Source organism: Glycine soja, chromosome 12 (genome assembly GCF_004193775.1).
Source record: "Glycine soja cultivar W05 chromosome 12, ASM419377v2, whole genome shotgun sequence".
Lineage (NCBI taxonomy): Eukaryota > Viridiplantae > Streptophyta > Magnoliopsida > Fabales > Fabaceae > Glycine > Glycine soja.
Window position 1 is genome coordinate 6,172,297 of NC_041013.1, and position 15,275 is coordinate 6,187,571.

Below are 15,275 nucleotides of genomic sequence, written 5' to 3' on the forward strand. Positions count from 1 at the left end.
GAGCATTGACCCCCAACCTGATTACCATAACTTTTCCACTCATTTCATGGCTGGTGAGGTATGTTGATTAGTTAAAGATTCATTTTATATTTGTGTATGTGTATGTTACATAAGTGAAAAAAAAATATTTTATTTTTTAGATTTTTGCAAATCGAGATGATTTGTTGTGTGGGTTTAAGATTTGGGAAAAAGTCTTGGATTTATTCTTGTTATTCATGTGTCAAAAAATGAGAGGAAAATCTGTCCTAGTAAGTTGTGAAAATGGAGGAAAGTACAAGTAATACAAGGATAAGTTAGTCTGCAAAAACATTGGAACCAAAAAATGTGAGTATCTATTTAAATTAAAGGAGAAGTTTGTCAAAGAGGTAGGTTGGAAACTTTTTGTTATTTGTGATGTACATAACCATAAAGTTAGTGAAACATTATATTAGTCATTTAAGCAATGAAAAAAAACTATGCTTAGTCAAATGATCAAAAACATGATGAAGCCTGATCAAATTTTGTTGACAATCAAAAATTAAGATTATAAAAATGTCACCACCATTAAGATCGTATACAATGAGCGACAAAGATATCAACATGAACAAAGGGGTCCAAGAATAAAGGTGCATCATCTACTGAAGTTGATAGAATGTGATAAATATGTATTTAAAGGATGATTGTCCCTCGTCTCCTATTGCACCACAACGGAATACATACTGCACACATGAAGCTTGTTCATGGCAGAAACTGTACCTACAACGCATTCAAGAATTCAACTCATTGATATTCATTCAACTATAGGATCTCAATATGTAATAGACATCACTGAGGATTAGTCGTTTTAATTAACTTCTTTTGTATTAAGTACTATTATGTGTATTCATTTGACGCTTGGTAAACTCTAGCTAATGTTTTTATTCATTTAATGTGGACTATAAAGTTTGCTAGTTCTCAAACATTTAATTATTACGATTGACAGACAAAAATAACAATGAAAACATGTTTTCATTGCGCAAAATGCATAGAAAAAAATATAACAATAAAAACATAATTTTGTTAGACAATTTCTCTTTTCAACAACATAAACCTATTTTTATTTTGCAAATGGGGGTGACAAAAAATAGCATAATGGAACACGTTTCTGTTGTGTAACTATCAAAATGTTTTCATTTTGCAAATGAGAATAAAACAATTAACAACGAAATCTTAATTTTGTTGTACACATGTAAAATAAAATCATGATTACGTTGTTATATTCACCACCATTTGGAAAACAAAAACCCTCTTGTGTTTTATTTCTTGTCAAGGGACAATTTGGGAATACGAACATAAGGCTTCCACTTGGGTAGTGCCAATAAAAAATTTGGTAGTATCAATATCAATACGTGGGTCATGGGCATGCTCCGTGGAGGAGGAAATTGAGCCCTTGACAGGGTATGAAATGAAAGAAGTTAAGATGTAGTTTGATTTGAGTGTTTATTTTTTAAAAATAATTTTTATTTTTAAATTTTTAAGATTTAGAAAATATGTATAAAGAAGAAAGTATTTTAAGATGTGATCATTTTTATTTCTTTAGAAAAAATGAAAACATTAATTTGTTGTATTCAGTTTTTGACCGGTGTTTAAAAATATTTTCACAATTTTGAACAAACATTCTTTTTTATTTTTCTTTTCTTTAAAAATAAAAAAAAAAACATTCAAAGCTAGTTCATGAGATTTCCACTTTCCACTCGTCTTTCATTTCATGGGTACTATTTTTAATTAGAGAATGTGGAAAATGAAATAAGGATTAGTTTGTGTGATTTATTACGAAGTGAAGTTATTTTTTTTAATTTATTTTTTTTCTTTTGCTAAACGAAGTGAAGTTAATGCGATTGGATTTGGTTTCCAAAGTTTGTAGGTCAACGGTAGTTAATGGCTCTGAATTGATGGTCCATTGACATTCATTAACCATAGGTAATTGGTTTATGAGTAAACAACACACTAAATATTTTTATATTTATATTATCTAATGAAATTATAACATGTGTAATAGTTATTATATACTCCGATCTCAAAATAATAATCATTCTAAACTATTTTATAAAGATAAAAATAATAATAATAAAAAAAAGATAATAATAATTTTATAAAATTAATCTTATATAATCATTAATTTTTTTATAAATTTTTTTGTTTATCATTAATATTATAAAAAATATAAATAAAAAATAATTAATATTATATTAAAAACTAAATGTCAATTATTTTAGAACATTTTTTTCTTTTACATAATAATTATAATAAGACACAAAGAACACAGGTGTTATATTTCATCAAAGGACTGCTATATTTGTTGTGTTTTTACCCAAAAATACTTGTAAAATAACTGTTGGTGTATAACACACATATATGCATTCATATCAGGAATTTGAAAATCATTAAATTTATAAATGTATATTTTATAAGAATTAAAAAATATTCATGTGTATTATCATTTTTGTTAACTTATTTAATTCTATTAGCACAATTGAAAAATTATTCAAACTAAATGTTAATCAATAGATTAAAAATATCATATCAGGAAATACAAGTTAAAATTAAATGGTACGTTTTTTATAATATTACATTAATGTTTTATATTGAACTATTAAATACAAAGTTAATGTACTTAATGTTTTAAAATAAATATATTCAATATTTGTATTGAATTAATCAGAGGTCAATACTTAATAATAAGAAATTGTAAAAGAGTATCCTGTTATGAAAAAGGGGAAATATGAATTAAAATACATAATATTTATTATATTAAAATATAAATTTATTAAATATTATTTTAATAAACAAAATAGTCAATAAAATATATTAAGTTAGTAATAAAATAATTTAGTATATTTCTTCATTATTTTTCTTATTAAATAATTAAATATCAAATGTTAAAATTACTCATCAAAATATTTATTTATTTAATAATAAAAATTATTAATAATTTTTTTTAGGCTCAAATAACCCTCTGATTCTTATAAAATAGTGTTTTTTTTTATGTTCTTAAAGACTTTTTTTTTGTTTTTTCCTTTAAAGTTTAAAATTTTGATGATATAATTATGATGTTTACAATAGATTAACTAATCACATCATTAATGAATTCTGGTAAGACAATAACATGTTTTTTTAATTTTTAGTAAATTATATTTTTAAATTTCTGATTAACTAGTCTAACATTATCTATTATTTTGAATACAGAAAATTTTAAAAGACAGTTCACCTAAAAGTTACCAAATAAAAATCTTTGAAGCAATACAATAAAAAAAAAAACTTCCTATTTTATAAGGACTGATAGGTTATTTAAGTCTTATTTTTATTACTATTTTTTTTTTGAAAAGCAAAACACTTCATTAACTGAAAAAAAATACTAAATTAATGTATCATATTCATTGTTCTATTATTTAAAAAGTAGTATTTAATACATTTATATTTTGAATATAATTTTTTATCTTAATTAATAATTTTTCATTTTAATAAAAACAAATTCTTTCATAATATTTATTTCTAAATATTGACCTCCAATTAATTCAATAAAAAACATTTAATGCAATTTATTGTAAAACATTAAATACATCAACTTTGCATTTAACAATTCTATATAAAAATATATACTAATATAATATTATAAATAGAAATATAATTAAAAAATCATTAATGGTACTATAAATTTATAAGACATTTATAGCTTTGAAAAAGAATTTAATTTAAATATATGAATAATGTAAGCATTCAAGTATAAATTGAGACGTGAAAGAGGATTATTAAATTAGACCTACCTAACAAGTGTTCTTAACACTTGTTGATAAACTAAAAGAAAAAAATATCTATTAAAAATATTATAAAAAAATTATAACAACACAATTTTATGTATTTTAATAACTGTTTTATTCTTTTATTAATGTGCTAATGATATTCGTTACCATTTGTGAATTTTCCTATTAAATTAGTTATGGTTACTGTTAAGCTCGATAACTGAACCTATTATTTAATTGAATTTAACTTTTTGAGACAAAATTCCTGGTGTCCGGACACACCACACAACATTGTTTTCTTTCTTTTTGCATCGCTATTAGGGTTTCCAGAGTTGCACTTTCCCTTTCTTCCAATTCATGCGTTTTGTTTTGGATTCCCTCTCTCTATCTCGCCAAATCCCACCGAATCGTGCGACGCGGTATGACTATTTCGTTTCTCTTCACGTTTCTCCCATCAATGTATTCTGCACTTGCCATGCGGTTTTGGCAGTGACTTTTTTTTTTGAATCAGGATTTTCCTTCCCCTTTCTTTGCTTGTTGTGTCGTGTTTGGGTCGCAGCTCGAATTTAGTGGAACTAGAATGCTTGATTTGGGGTATTTTTGTTTTGAAAATGAAAATTAATGAATAATGTAATGTGTGATGTGTGCTCTGTTTTTGGTTTTTGGGTGGGAAAGTTGTTTTTTTTATCCTGTGGGAGAATAAAGAAGGAAACATGGTAGCTGCATCCTGGTTTATGATTCTTTGTGGTGTGATTGCTAATGAAGTAAGGATTTAGGGGAAAGTTTTCATAGGAAGAAAGAAATGCAGTTATAAATTATAATCTTAGCTGAGTGATTTATTATTGTTTTATGAGAAAGGTTTGTGATTTTCATGTGGGCTTGTAGCTTGATTGTTGGTTAGCATGATGTATTTTCGCTTGTGTTTTTAATCAAGTGTATTTAGTTGTCTCCATTTACTGCAGGAGGTCCTTTTTTTTTTCCCACCTTGTTGAGTGGATTGTGGATCCCTTGAATTGAATATGAAAAACTCCATCTGTGGTAACCTGCATGGTTTCAACTTGTGCATTTGTGTTATTAATCCTTATTGCGTCAATACTTGTACTTATAGCTTATGGCTTGTGGAGTGAGCTGCTCAATGAGGCTTTTATTTGCAAATATCTAGTTTTGGTTATTGATGAGAATTCTAATGCTAGTTTCATTCAGCCAAATGCCAATTTTAAGCGTACTATTATGGTTAAGCCTTTAGTATATGCTGTTGTTAAATGTTAAGAGTTTTGCTTTTCCCAATTTGCCTTAGCTAGATTGGAACGATATCTAGAATTATATTGGAAGTTTGAGTATGACATTTCATTAATGTACTTTTAATATTAGAATCAGCTGAAAATAATAAAATTTATCGTGGATTACATTCAGTAAAATGGTAACTAGGGTTTCAGTTCATTCATTGAGGAGTATGTACTATGTGGTGAGTACTTGTGTGGTAGCCACAGAAAATTCCACTTTACATGTATTAGTTGGACTGAGGAAAGGTGGAGTTTGTATGATTGTATCCAAAAATATGTATTTCTTTAGATTAAAATGATTGAGTTCTGCCTGTAAGTTTTCTTAACGATTTGACACTGTAAATTTTTGCATTACTAAGATATCTTTCCTTGCTTTGCTGTATTATCTCATTTCCATTTCTATACTTGGTCTATACTTTATCAAAAAGCACTATTTAGACAAGTTAATATTTTCAAAGATTTTTGGATGAATAAAAACTCTGGATATCAACATCCATTGACTCAGCTCCTAAACTCGTGTTTGTAATAATTTATTCTGTGAAATTATTTTTCCATGCATGCTTGAACATCGTAAATTTCTTTTTACCTTTGGGGGGGTAGTTATCTGAGGTGGGATTTGCCAATGACCAGGCAGGCATTTGACGATTTATGTTAAAGAGTCAATTATAAAGAATATGACAAAGGTGCTGCATATGGAACTTCTTTTTGGTTGATGGTTGCTACTTGCAAGTACAGAGGTACATGATATAGAGACAAATTCATAACTTTTCTGAATTAAATGCACTTTACCACTTAGCTAGTTCTCATTACTAAAGTTTTAGGGCTGAATGGCTGATCAAGTTTGGCATGTGAGTGACCTTACCTTGTGCCCTGTGTCTTTATTATCATTGATGGAGGGTGAAATAAGCACATTAGAAAAGTTTTGCTGGTTAGGTCCTTATTACATAGTTCAACATGCAATTCATTCTGGGAGAATGGAGCTTGCTAACCTTATACAATAAGTGCTTTGAGAAGGGTGAGTCAGTTTAGAAGATTTATGCTGAGGATATGATTATGGATTATGACTAAAACCTGCATTCACTTTGTTCCGTGTTAAAACTGAAGAAAACAATAGTTCAGTTTACTACTAGGATTGCAATTACGGGACGACTTTTAATTTGATATTTTGTCCATAAAACACTGGTTGTCTATCTTGATGTTGATCTTACCATTTGCACTAATCCACTGTGTTAGTAAAACACTAGCATTCTCCCCTGCACACAGGCCTTTTGACTATGTGAGAACAGATGATTCATTTTGTTGTTTGAGTCAGTTCTAATTTTGTTGCAGATTTGATCTGTGTGTGTGTGTGTGTATGTAGTGTCATGTTTGCAAATGTTGCCTCCTTAGATTAACCAATAAACTTGCATCAAGTTTATATGCATTAAAGACCAAGCTACTCTTTCTTCAGGTATATTGGAATCTCACTTGGGTTCTAATTGATGCATTCACACCATTAGCGGCTGGGCTCCAATTCTCCAAGATGAGCAATTCTCACTCTGAAAATCATGTAAGTGATTTATTCTTTATAATTTCATCAATTACTTGTTAGTAGTCGCCTAGTTGGTCTAAGAGATACAATCTACCTGCAGGATGAAGCTACTGTGGTGGGATTTGAAGTTCCAAAATCTCCTGATTCCAGTTACAATAATGTCTACCCTGGAAATGAAGATGAGGCAAGGGATCCACCTATGGTCCCTTCACATTTGCAACACACTTTGCTCAATTATCCTGCTAATAGAGACACTGCAGGAACTGTTCCATTGCCTAAGAATGTGATTCTAAATCATCTTTACATCGAGAATAGAGAGTCACCAAGATCTGTGGTGGCGTTGGGATTCACTCATCGTTTCCGCTCTAAATATGTTACGGTCGTGCTTTACAAGCCAGTCCAAAGAAGGGGAAATACAAGCATTTAGTGTGCATATTAAAAACCTTGATCACCGATGGTTTGTAATGATTTGTTGTAGACTCGATATTCCAATTACTGGAGATGATATTTTAATGAATTCTAGATTGTTTCTTGGTAACTTAGCTGTATATTTATTTGTAAATTCGTTTTAACGTTATGTGGCACAAGGTTATAAACCATTTTTATTTGTTGAGTTTTGGGTAGTGGTTCAATGGATAGGATGATAATGTGGGGATTTAAAATGACTTACCAACATATTTTTTTAAATTCAAGTAAAAATTTATTGAAAAAATATTACATTTTTATATTTTTTGATAAATTTTTTTTAGTGAAATGCAATTATTTTTAATTTTTAAAATTAGTGCTAATACTTGATATTAGCAAAATTAATGAAACTAAAGCTTTAGAAGTGAACCAATGAAAAAATGTTTGAAAATCACTTATTTTCAAACTATGAAGTCTGAAATGCAAAGTTTTGCAAATATTATAATCAACAATAAATAACTTGTCAGAGCAATTCAAAATATATTATTGCATAAAAAAAAGCAAATCAAATTTTATTCAAGAAGATATGTTCTTCAATAACTTCAACTGGATTTTTCTCAGAATCGGAGTGGAATGTCGAATTCCCAATTGCCCATAATGTGCTGTCCCGATATCCATTAGCTTATTGGTCGTGTTCATTGTGTTTTTAAAGCACCTTAGAAATTAGGATAAGATTAAACATTCATTATTTCTAAATCATTTCCCTTCCATTAAATTGCTTTGAAAAAGAGCAATTTTATTATTGGAAATTTTTTGAGAGCGCATTTTAAAATTATAGGAGAAGAAATTTTTTTCAACTCAATAAAAGTCTCTGTCTTTTTACTTTTTTAACCTGCCTTAAATATTTTTTTTCCCATTAAAACTGTCTTTTTACTTTTTTAACCTGGCTTAAATATTTTTTTTCCCCATTTTCATAGATCAAAATAAAAAGTGAGTTAATGATTACATAATTACTTAAAAAAATCATGTATATTTATTTTTTAATTTTAACTACTCAAACATAATTTAATAATTCATATTTATAAATTCTTATTTTCAAAACAAACTATAGTTAATACTTGTTATGATATACTCCATATATGAAATAAAATATTTTTATACAAGAATTAAATTAAAAATAAATATCAACTGCAAGTAAAAAATATCCTTAAAAATGTAATAAGCACATCTCCTTAAAAAAAGTAGTAGTACGGAAAAGATCTACGCTTATTTTTGTGTACCAACCAACGAATTAATCACAGCCACAACCTAGGTATAGACTATAGTATTATAGTTTTGGTCTTGAATAATTGAAACAACTTTAGGAGCTCCTGAAAGGGTGGGTTGGGTTATGTACGGTATGGTTTCTGTCGCCATCAATTGCCGCAACTTTGAAATTACAAAAGCAAAGAGAGAGGGAATGCTTTCTTTTCTTCTTTCTATAACCGACCCAAAATTATTAAAAATCATCAATTATATTAGAAGTTTATTTTTAAAATAGAAAAGAAAATAATTAAATAAGAAATAAAATCTATCAAATTTGATAATTTTGATCAATTTCAACGAGTCTTAAAAAATGTTGGAAAAAACACCTTTTTCCTGATTTTCATTTCAAAAGAAACACATGTGTTGGTAGCTTTTTAACCACAATAGTATAAAGATATAAAAAAGTAAGCTTAGTCAATAACATATGGGAAAAATTATTCATTTATTATTTATAGTTATACAAATTTTACTTTTTTAGTCTTTATATTTAAAAATTATCTTTTTTAGTTTCTGTAGAAACACTTTTAAATTCTTTTAGTCTCTCTATTTTACAAAATGACAAGAACTAAAGTAAAATTTGTGTAAAGACAAAGGCTCCAAAAGAAATCTAAAGTGTTGTACATGATCTAAAATGAGTAATTTTTAATCATAGAGATTAAAAGGTAAAATTTGTGCATCTATAAGAACCAAATGATTATTATGGGTATCAAAGTTGTTGTCTTGAGTATTTAACAAACGTATATACTTATGACTCAAACTTGACACTTTTGATTAAGTTGAAATAATCTTACATTAGTTAATCACAAGCTTGATGATAGTTTTTTGGCTAGTATATTTTTAATCTCTTATATTTAGGGTTTGTCTTTTTTACTCTCCTAAATTAAAATTTGCATTTTGTAGTCTTTTAAATTTTGTGAATTTTTTTTTGTCGTGCCATAAATTATGCACTTAAACCTCCAAATATCAGTTAGGAGAGGAACTAAAAAAACATACCCCAAATTCAAGAAACTAAACATGTATTTAAGCATTTTCAAAATTATATTATTAGATAGGAGTTGTTTGTGACGTAGAAGTGAGTTTGCAATAGTTATGAAAATTAGGTTATTTTGAAAATTAATTATATATAATCAATTATTATCAGAAATAACTTTTTTGTTACATAAAAAATTCGATGAATTGGGTCCGGATAACTTATAAGAGTCACTACAAAGTTCAAGGTAAAAAAAACACTCAAAAAAGTTTTGGTTTAGAATTTTTTTGATGAAAAACGATTTTAAGATATTAATTTTCAAATATTCTTTTTCTATAAAAATAGTTTAAATGTTATTTTTCAAAGCGAGTGAGAAATTGGGGCACTGGACATAAATATATAAAAATAAGGAAACAAAATATAAAAATTTAATATATTTACATGTAAATTTCTTAAAGTGAAATGATGCATTGTATACCTTTATTGCTATATGGCTTTACCTCTAATTCACAACACATGTTGAATTAAATTTGTGAGGAAAGAATTTGAATTCGTTTCTTGCATAACACATTCTCTCGGAGAGGGTGAAAATCTGGTTTGAACTCATCTCACTTCAAAACTGAAATGGGTCTGTATTTAAAAGAATATATGAACGAACGATTTTTCGTATATGTCAAAGCCAATATTATTGATTGATTGACTTGCAACTTTGCTTAGGCCCAAATTATGTTCAAACCCGAAAGTTGTTATCAGAGGAACAAACGTTTGCTCTACCACTTGCCAACTATCTGGATTACGTCAGTGAAGCATATTTGTTTAGTTTTTGAATATGAATTATCAAATTTGGTCAAATGTTGTCACACTTGGAAGCAGAAGTGAAAATATATACGTGCACCAAAATAAATAAATCCCAGTGTTTTGTCTCCGTCAAAAATTCATCTTTTTTTATTTTTTATTAATTTGCTTCCATTAATAAGTAAGTTCTAACAGTTTGAATGAAGTTTTCTATTATATTATGTAATTATTGAATTTGTCTTTTCTAAGATAAGGAATTTATTTTATAAAAGGAATATGTTATATAAGTAAACAAAGACAATCAGAGGATATATAAGTTTGAATTAAATAAATTTATATGGTATTTAATTATTTATGTGCATGGTTTTTTAATCTCAATTTTTAATATTTGAATCAATGACATTTTTACTTCTTTTGCAATAGATATCTTTTCTTTAAAAAATACAAACAAATCTCGTCATTATTAATAAAGAGAGTAATTAAGAAAATAATTTCTTTTACTATTTCTTAATATTTAAAAAGAAATATCATTTGATAATTATATACTTTTTTCTCATTTTTTAATCTGCTTTTTTTGCCTCAAGTTATTTCTCAATTTACAGTTAAAGATTAATATTTTAGGAGTATAAAGATTATTGGAGTGAATTTTTTTTTTCTAAAGAAAAGAACTTTTTTTCTTACATTAGTTACATATAGTAAGGAATTACATTACTCATCATTCCTACATTCCTACACTTTTCTTTCTTTCTCTCTCAAGTGTCTAATACTAGTAGCACATGAGTGTTCGTGCATCTTTATCCATGTAATAAATATATTATTGGAAAAAAGAGAGATAAAGAAAAAATGATACTCTTTTCATTTTTAATATTATAAGAATTTTTTAACTAATTTATGTCTATTAAAAAAATTAATCTAGTTAATCATATTAAATTTGTCAATTAATTGTGTTATTATTTTAAATTTATCTTTTTCTTATTTCTTTATTCACTTAATTGTTTCTTATTAATGTTTGAAGAGAGAATAATTAAATAAGCTAGAGTATGTAGGAAAAAAATAATTAATGTATCTGAAAATTTTAAAAAAAATCTTATATTTCAAGCATTTTTCTTTAGGTGAATCCAAATATTCTTTGATCAAAAGGGGCAAGACAAATCTCTCAAAACACTAAAATCTATTTGAAGATTAACTTTTTTTCAACAAATATTATTTAATACGTATGCCTAATGTAAGACTATGTGTATCCACAAAACATGTACCAAACATAATTTTTCCATATGTAGCATAAGAAATTCTAATGAGATAATAGTAAATAGAGAAGTGCTAATACACTCTTTTTAATACATATAATCTATTAAAATTTGAAATTTTCAATAAATTTAATCTAATGGTAGATAATGTGTTCAAAGGAACGCTTGATAACATTTCTCGTGATAAATACGTATTTATGAGACTATTTAGTTATGATCATCCATGTCAATTAATTTCCAACCCAAAGTAATGATCATGTGCCAAGTTGCCACCCATAATTTATCTCAAAATTAATGAAACCCAAAGGTTAAAGGCGTTGAATAATACCACCATACAAAAGTGTGTTATTTAGCAGCATATGTAACTAGGCATATATCTATCTGTATATATGAGAGTTGATTATGTGTCACATATGAACCTTTGAGACATACCATGGGTTCTTTTTGGCATACGCGGCGAAATGGATTACGTCAAATACAGCTTTTGTTTAATGCTTAAAGCTTTGGCAGCCGATGGAAATTTCATTGGCATTGTCAACGCCTTCCCCTACTATAAGTACAATCACACTCCTTGTCTCTCCCTCACAACACTAGGCCTTCAATTTGGTTTTGTTTCATCAGTTTTCCAGATACAGCACATTGATTGTTAAGGCGAAATGGCTGATATTGAGGGTTCTCCAGGAAGCTCCATGCATGGAGTAACTGGAAGGGAACAAGACCTTCATAGCCTCAGTGGCTTCCCCTGTGGTCCCTACTGACACCACAGCAAATTTCGCTTTGCCAGTTGATTCTGAGCACAAGTCGAAAGTTTTCAAGCTGTTTTCCATGGCAAACCCTCACATGAGAACCTTCCACTTGTCCTGGATATCGTTCTTCACATGTTTCGTCTCGACCTTCGCGGCGGCACCCCTTGTCCCCATCATTAGGGACAACCTCAACCTCACCAAAAGCGACATCGGGAATGCCGGGGTTGCTTCAGTCTCCGGCAGCCTCTTCTCCAGGCTCACAATGGGTGCGGTATGTGACCTACTTGGACCTCGCTATGGCTGTGCCTTCCTTATCACGCTTTCTGCACCAACCGTGTTCTGCATGTCTTTTGTGAATGATGCTGCTGGTTACATAACAGTGAGGTTCATGATAGGGTTCTCCTTGGCCACTTCTGTTTCATGCCAGTACTGGATGAGTACTATGTTTAATAGTAAGATTATAGGGCTTGTGAAGGGACTGCTGCAGGGTGGGGGAACATGGGTGGTGGGGCCACTCAGCTCATAATGCCTTTGGTTTATGAGTTGATTAGAAGGGCTGGGGCTACTCCCTTCACTGCTTGGAGGATTGCCTTCTTCATCCCAGGTTGGATGCCTGTGGTCATGGGGATCATGGTCCTAACCCTAGGCCTAGATTTACCTGATGGCAACCTTGGTGCCTTGCAGAAGAAGGGTAATGTTGCCAAAGACAAATTCTCCAAGGTTAGACTCTTTCTTCTCTATATGTTTGAGGACACAATCAATATATATGTTGAATTACTTGAGATGTATTTGGCTTGTGAAAATGTTTTCAGAAATCATTTCTTATTTTTATAAATAATTATGAAATTATTACATTGTTTTTTCTTATTTCTTTTTTCAAATATTTATAAAAAAAAGTCTTATTTTCATTTTTTTTGTTGTATTAAATATTTAAAAATTATAAACGAAATAAAAAAATCATGTAATATTTTTTTTATCATAAATTATGAAATAGATAATGAAAACACAAGAAATGCTCCTTACTTGTTTACCAGGATCGTAAAAAATTGAATCAGGCAAAAGTAGGGAAAATTTTTGGGAAGAAAAAAAAAAATCAATCAATTAACTCATCAACCAATTTGGTTTCATTTTGGGTGTTTAGGTGTTATGGTATGCCATAACAAATTAAAGGACATGGATTTTTGCCCTCCTCTGTGGGTACTCTATGGGAGTTGAATTAACCACTGACAATGTCATTGCTGAGTATTTCTATGACAGGTTAGTTCAGTTCATCATTGAGGTCAAGCCTAAAGGCCCCATGCTTAATTTATGTACACATGTGATAATATGATCTCCCTCACAAAGCAACTGGGAATACAATAACAAACTTATTACTTTCCCATGTATTAATTACCTCTATGAGGCACCATATAATTAATGAATAAATAATACATGCATGTACAGAGGACATGTATAGGTAATATACATTCAATTATAAATTATTATGATGAGTTTGATAATTTTATAATAACTACCTTAGAAGATGATTTCTAATTGGTTAATAATGTTAAAAAAATATAGACTACAGTGCATACCTGTTAAACTCGTGTTTAATCACTTAATTTGATATGAAACAGATTTAATCTCAAGCTACACACTGCTGGAATCATTGCTGCTTCATTTGGAATGGCAAATATATATCCTTGCTCGCCCCTTTGGTGGATGGACTTCTGATGTTGCAGCAAGGTTGTTTGGCATGAGGGGCAGGCTTTGGAACCTATGGATCCTCCAAACCTTAGGAGGGGCTTTCTGCATATGGCTTGGACGTGCCAATTCCCTTCCCATTGCAGTCTTGCCCATGATCCTCTTCTCTATTGGTGCTCAAGCTGCATGTGGTGCAACTTCTGGCATCATTCCCTTCATCTCAAGACGTTCTCTTGGGATCATATCAGGCCTAACTGGTGCAGGTGGAAACTTTGGGTCTGGTTTGACCCAATTGGTCTTCTTCTCAACCTCAAAGTTTTCTACTTCCACTGGTCTCTCCCTTATGGGTATCATGATTGTGTGTTGCACTCTTCCTGTGACTCTTGTTCACTTCCCTCAGTGGGGTAGCATGTTCCTCCCTCCTTCAAAGGATATCAACATGTCCACTGAGGAATACTATTACACCGCTGAGTGAAACGAGGAAGAGAAGCAAAAAGGGTTGCACCAGAATAGTCTCAAGTTTGCTGAGAATAGCCGTTCAGAGAGAGGTAAGCGTGTGGCCTCAGCAACAACACCACCAAACACAACTCCTACCCATGTCTAGCTTCTCCACTTTGCACTCATTCACGCGCCTTCAGCGCATTTATAACCGTTGGATGAAGATAGGACAATTGAATTTGATCAGACGCGATAAAATAAGAGTTGTCTGATCTTCATCAAACAGTTTTAAATTGCTGAATGTGTTGAAAGGTGAATGGAGGGATTGGGAAATCCAGATCCCGTGTTTTAAAGGCTATAAGGTATAACTACTGCAGTAGAAAATACCACCAATAATGAAGAACGGCCAAAAAGGAATCTCAGATTGAATAGGTTACTTTTTCTTTTTTTTAACAAAACAAATTTTGAAATAGTAATGATTCTTGTGCTTTAGAATTTTGGTGTAATGTTTACACCAATTCCTGTGTAGGGTTTGCTCTATTTTTTTATACAGGGACTTTGCGTATACGTGGGCCACATATATGCAAGAATCAGTTATAATTATGCAAAAAAAGTGATGTAAAAAATAATAATGTACTGTGTTTTGAATTTTGGTGAGATGATATATTTACTCATCTTATAATATGTACACATTGAATATTCTGGCTTGTACGGTGTGAGCAATAGAGAACAAACTTCAGATTCAGGATGGGGAGTTGTTAATTAGCTGGTGAATGATATCACTAATTCACTATCAATAATACGTCAACGCAGATCTCGATGGTGGGAATTCTTGTTTAAGTTGTGATGACGTTTGATTAGTGGAATGGAATCAATAATTAAATTGATATATTAATTCCTCAACTCAATATAATAATTGTAGATTTGTTTAAGATAAGTTGCATATTCTGACTAACACAATGTGATGCCAATAATTTAACATTCACTTGGCTTGGGTTCCGTTCCGTGTGAACTGAGAAATGTTGCAGACGTTGCATTGCCCCTTTTTCAAATTTTATTTTTGCTTAAATGGGTTACGGGCTTACGTTTGCTTTAGAATAAAAACGGTAACCAC

At 29.9% G+C, this 15,275-nt stretch overlaps 1 protein-coding gene and 1 pseudogene across 2 annotated transcripts; both read left to right on the plus strand.

Moving 5' to 3' along the window:
* Window positions 1-4,000: 4,000 nt before the first annotated feature.
* Window positions 4,001-7,185, plus strand: LOC114380523 (SNF1-related protein kinase regulatory subunit beta-3-like). 2 transcript variants are annotated; one of them, XM_028339622.1, is made up of 4 exons: window positions 4,001-4,177; window positions 5,672-5,778; window positions 6,492-6,590; window positions 6,673-7,185. In XM_028339622.1, exons 3-4 carry the CDS (start codon window positions 6,564-6,566, stop codon window positions 6,997-6,999), a joined length of 354 nt encoding a protein of 117 aa, XP_028195423.1. In that variant the 5' UTR covers window positions 4,001-4,177; window positions 5,672-5,778; window positions 6,492-6,563; the 3' UTR covers window positions 7,000-7,185. The 2 variants fall into 2 exon arrangements, with proteins under 2 accessions (XP_028195423.1, XP_028195422.1); XM_028339621.1 differs by lacking the exon at window positions 5,672-5,778.
* A 4,711-nt stretch (window positions 7,186-11,896) lies between these two features.
* Window positions 11,897-14,761, plus strand: LOC114380522 (annotated as a pseudogene).
* The last annotated feature ends 514 nt before the right edge of the window (window positions 14,762-15,275 follow it).

Bases quoted from the DNA above. Each gene is read 5' to 3' on its own strand.
- LOC114380523 (XM_028339622.1), top strand. From the start codon at position 6,564: ATGAGCAATTCTCACTCTGAAAATCAT. The intron at 6,591-6,672 runs GTAAGTGATTTA...ATCTACCTGCAG, and splicing joins ATTCTCACTCTGAAAATCAT to GATGAAGCTACTGTGGTGGG.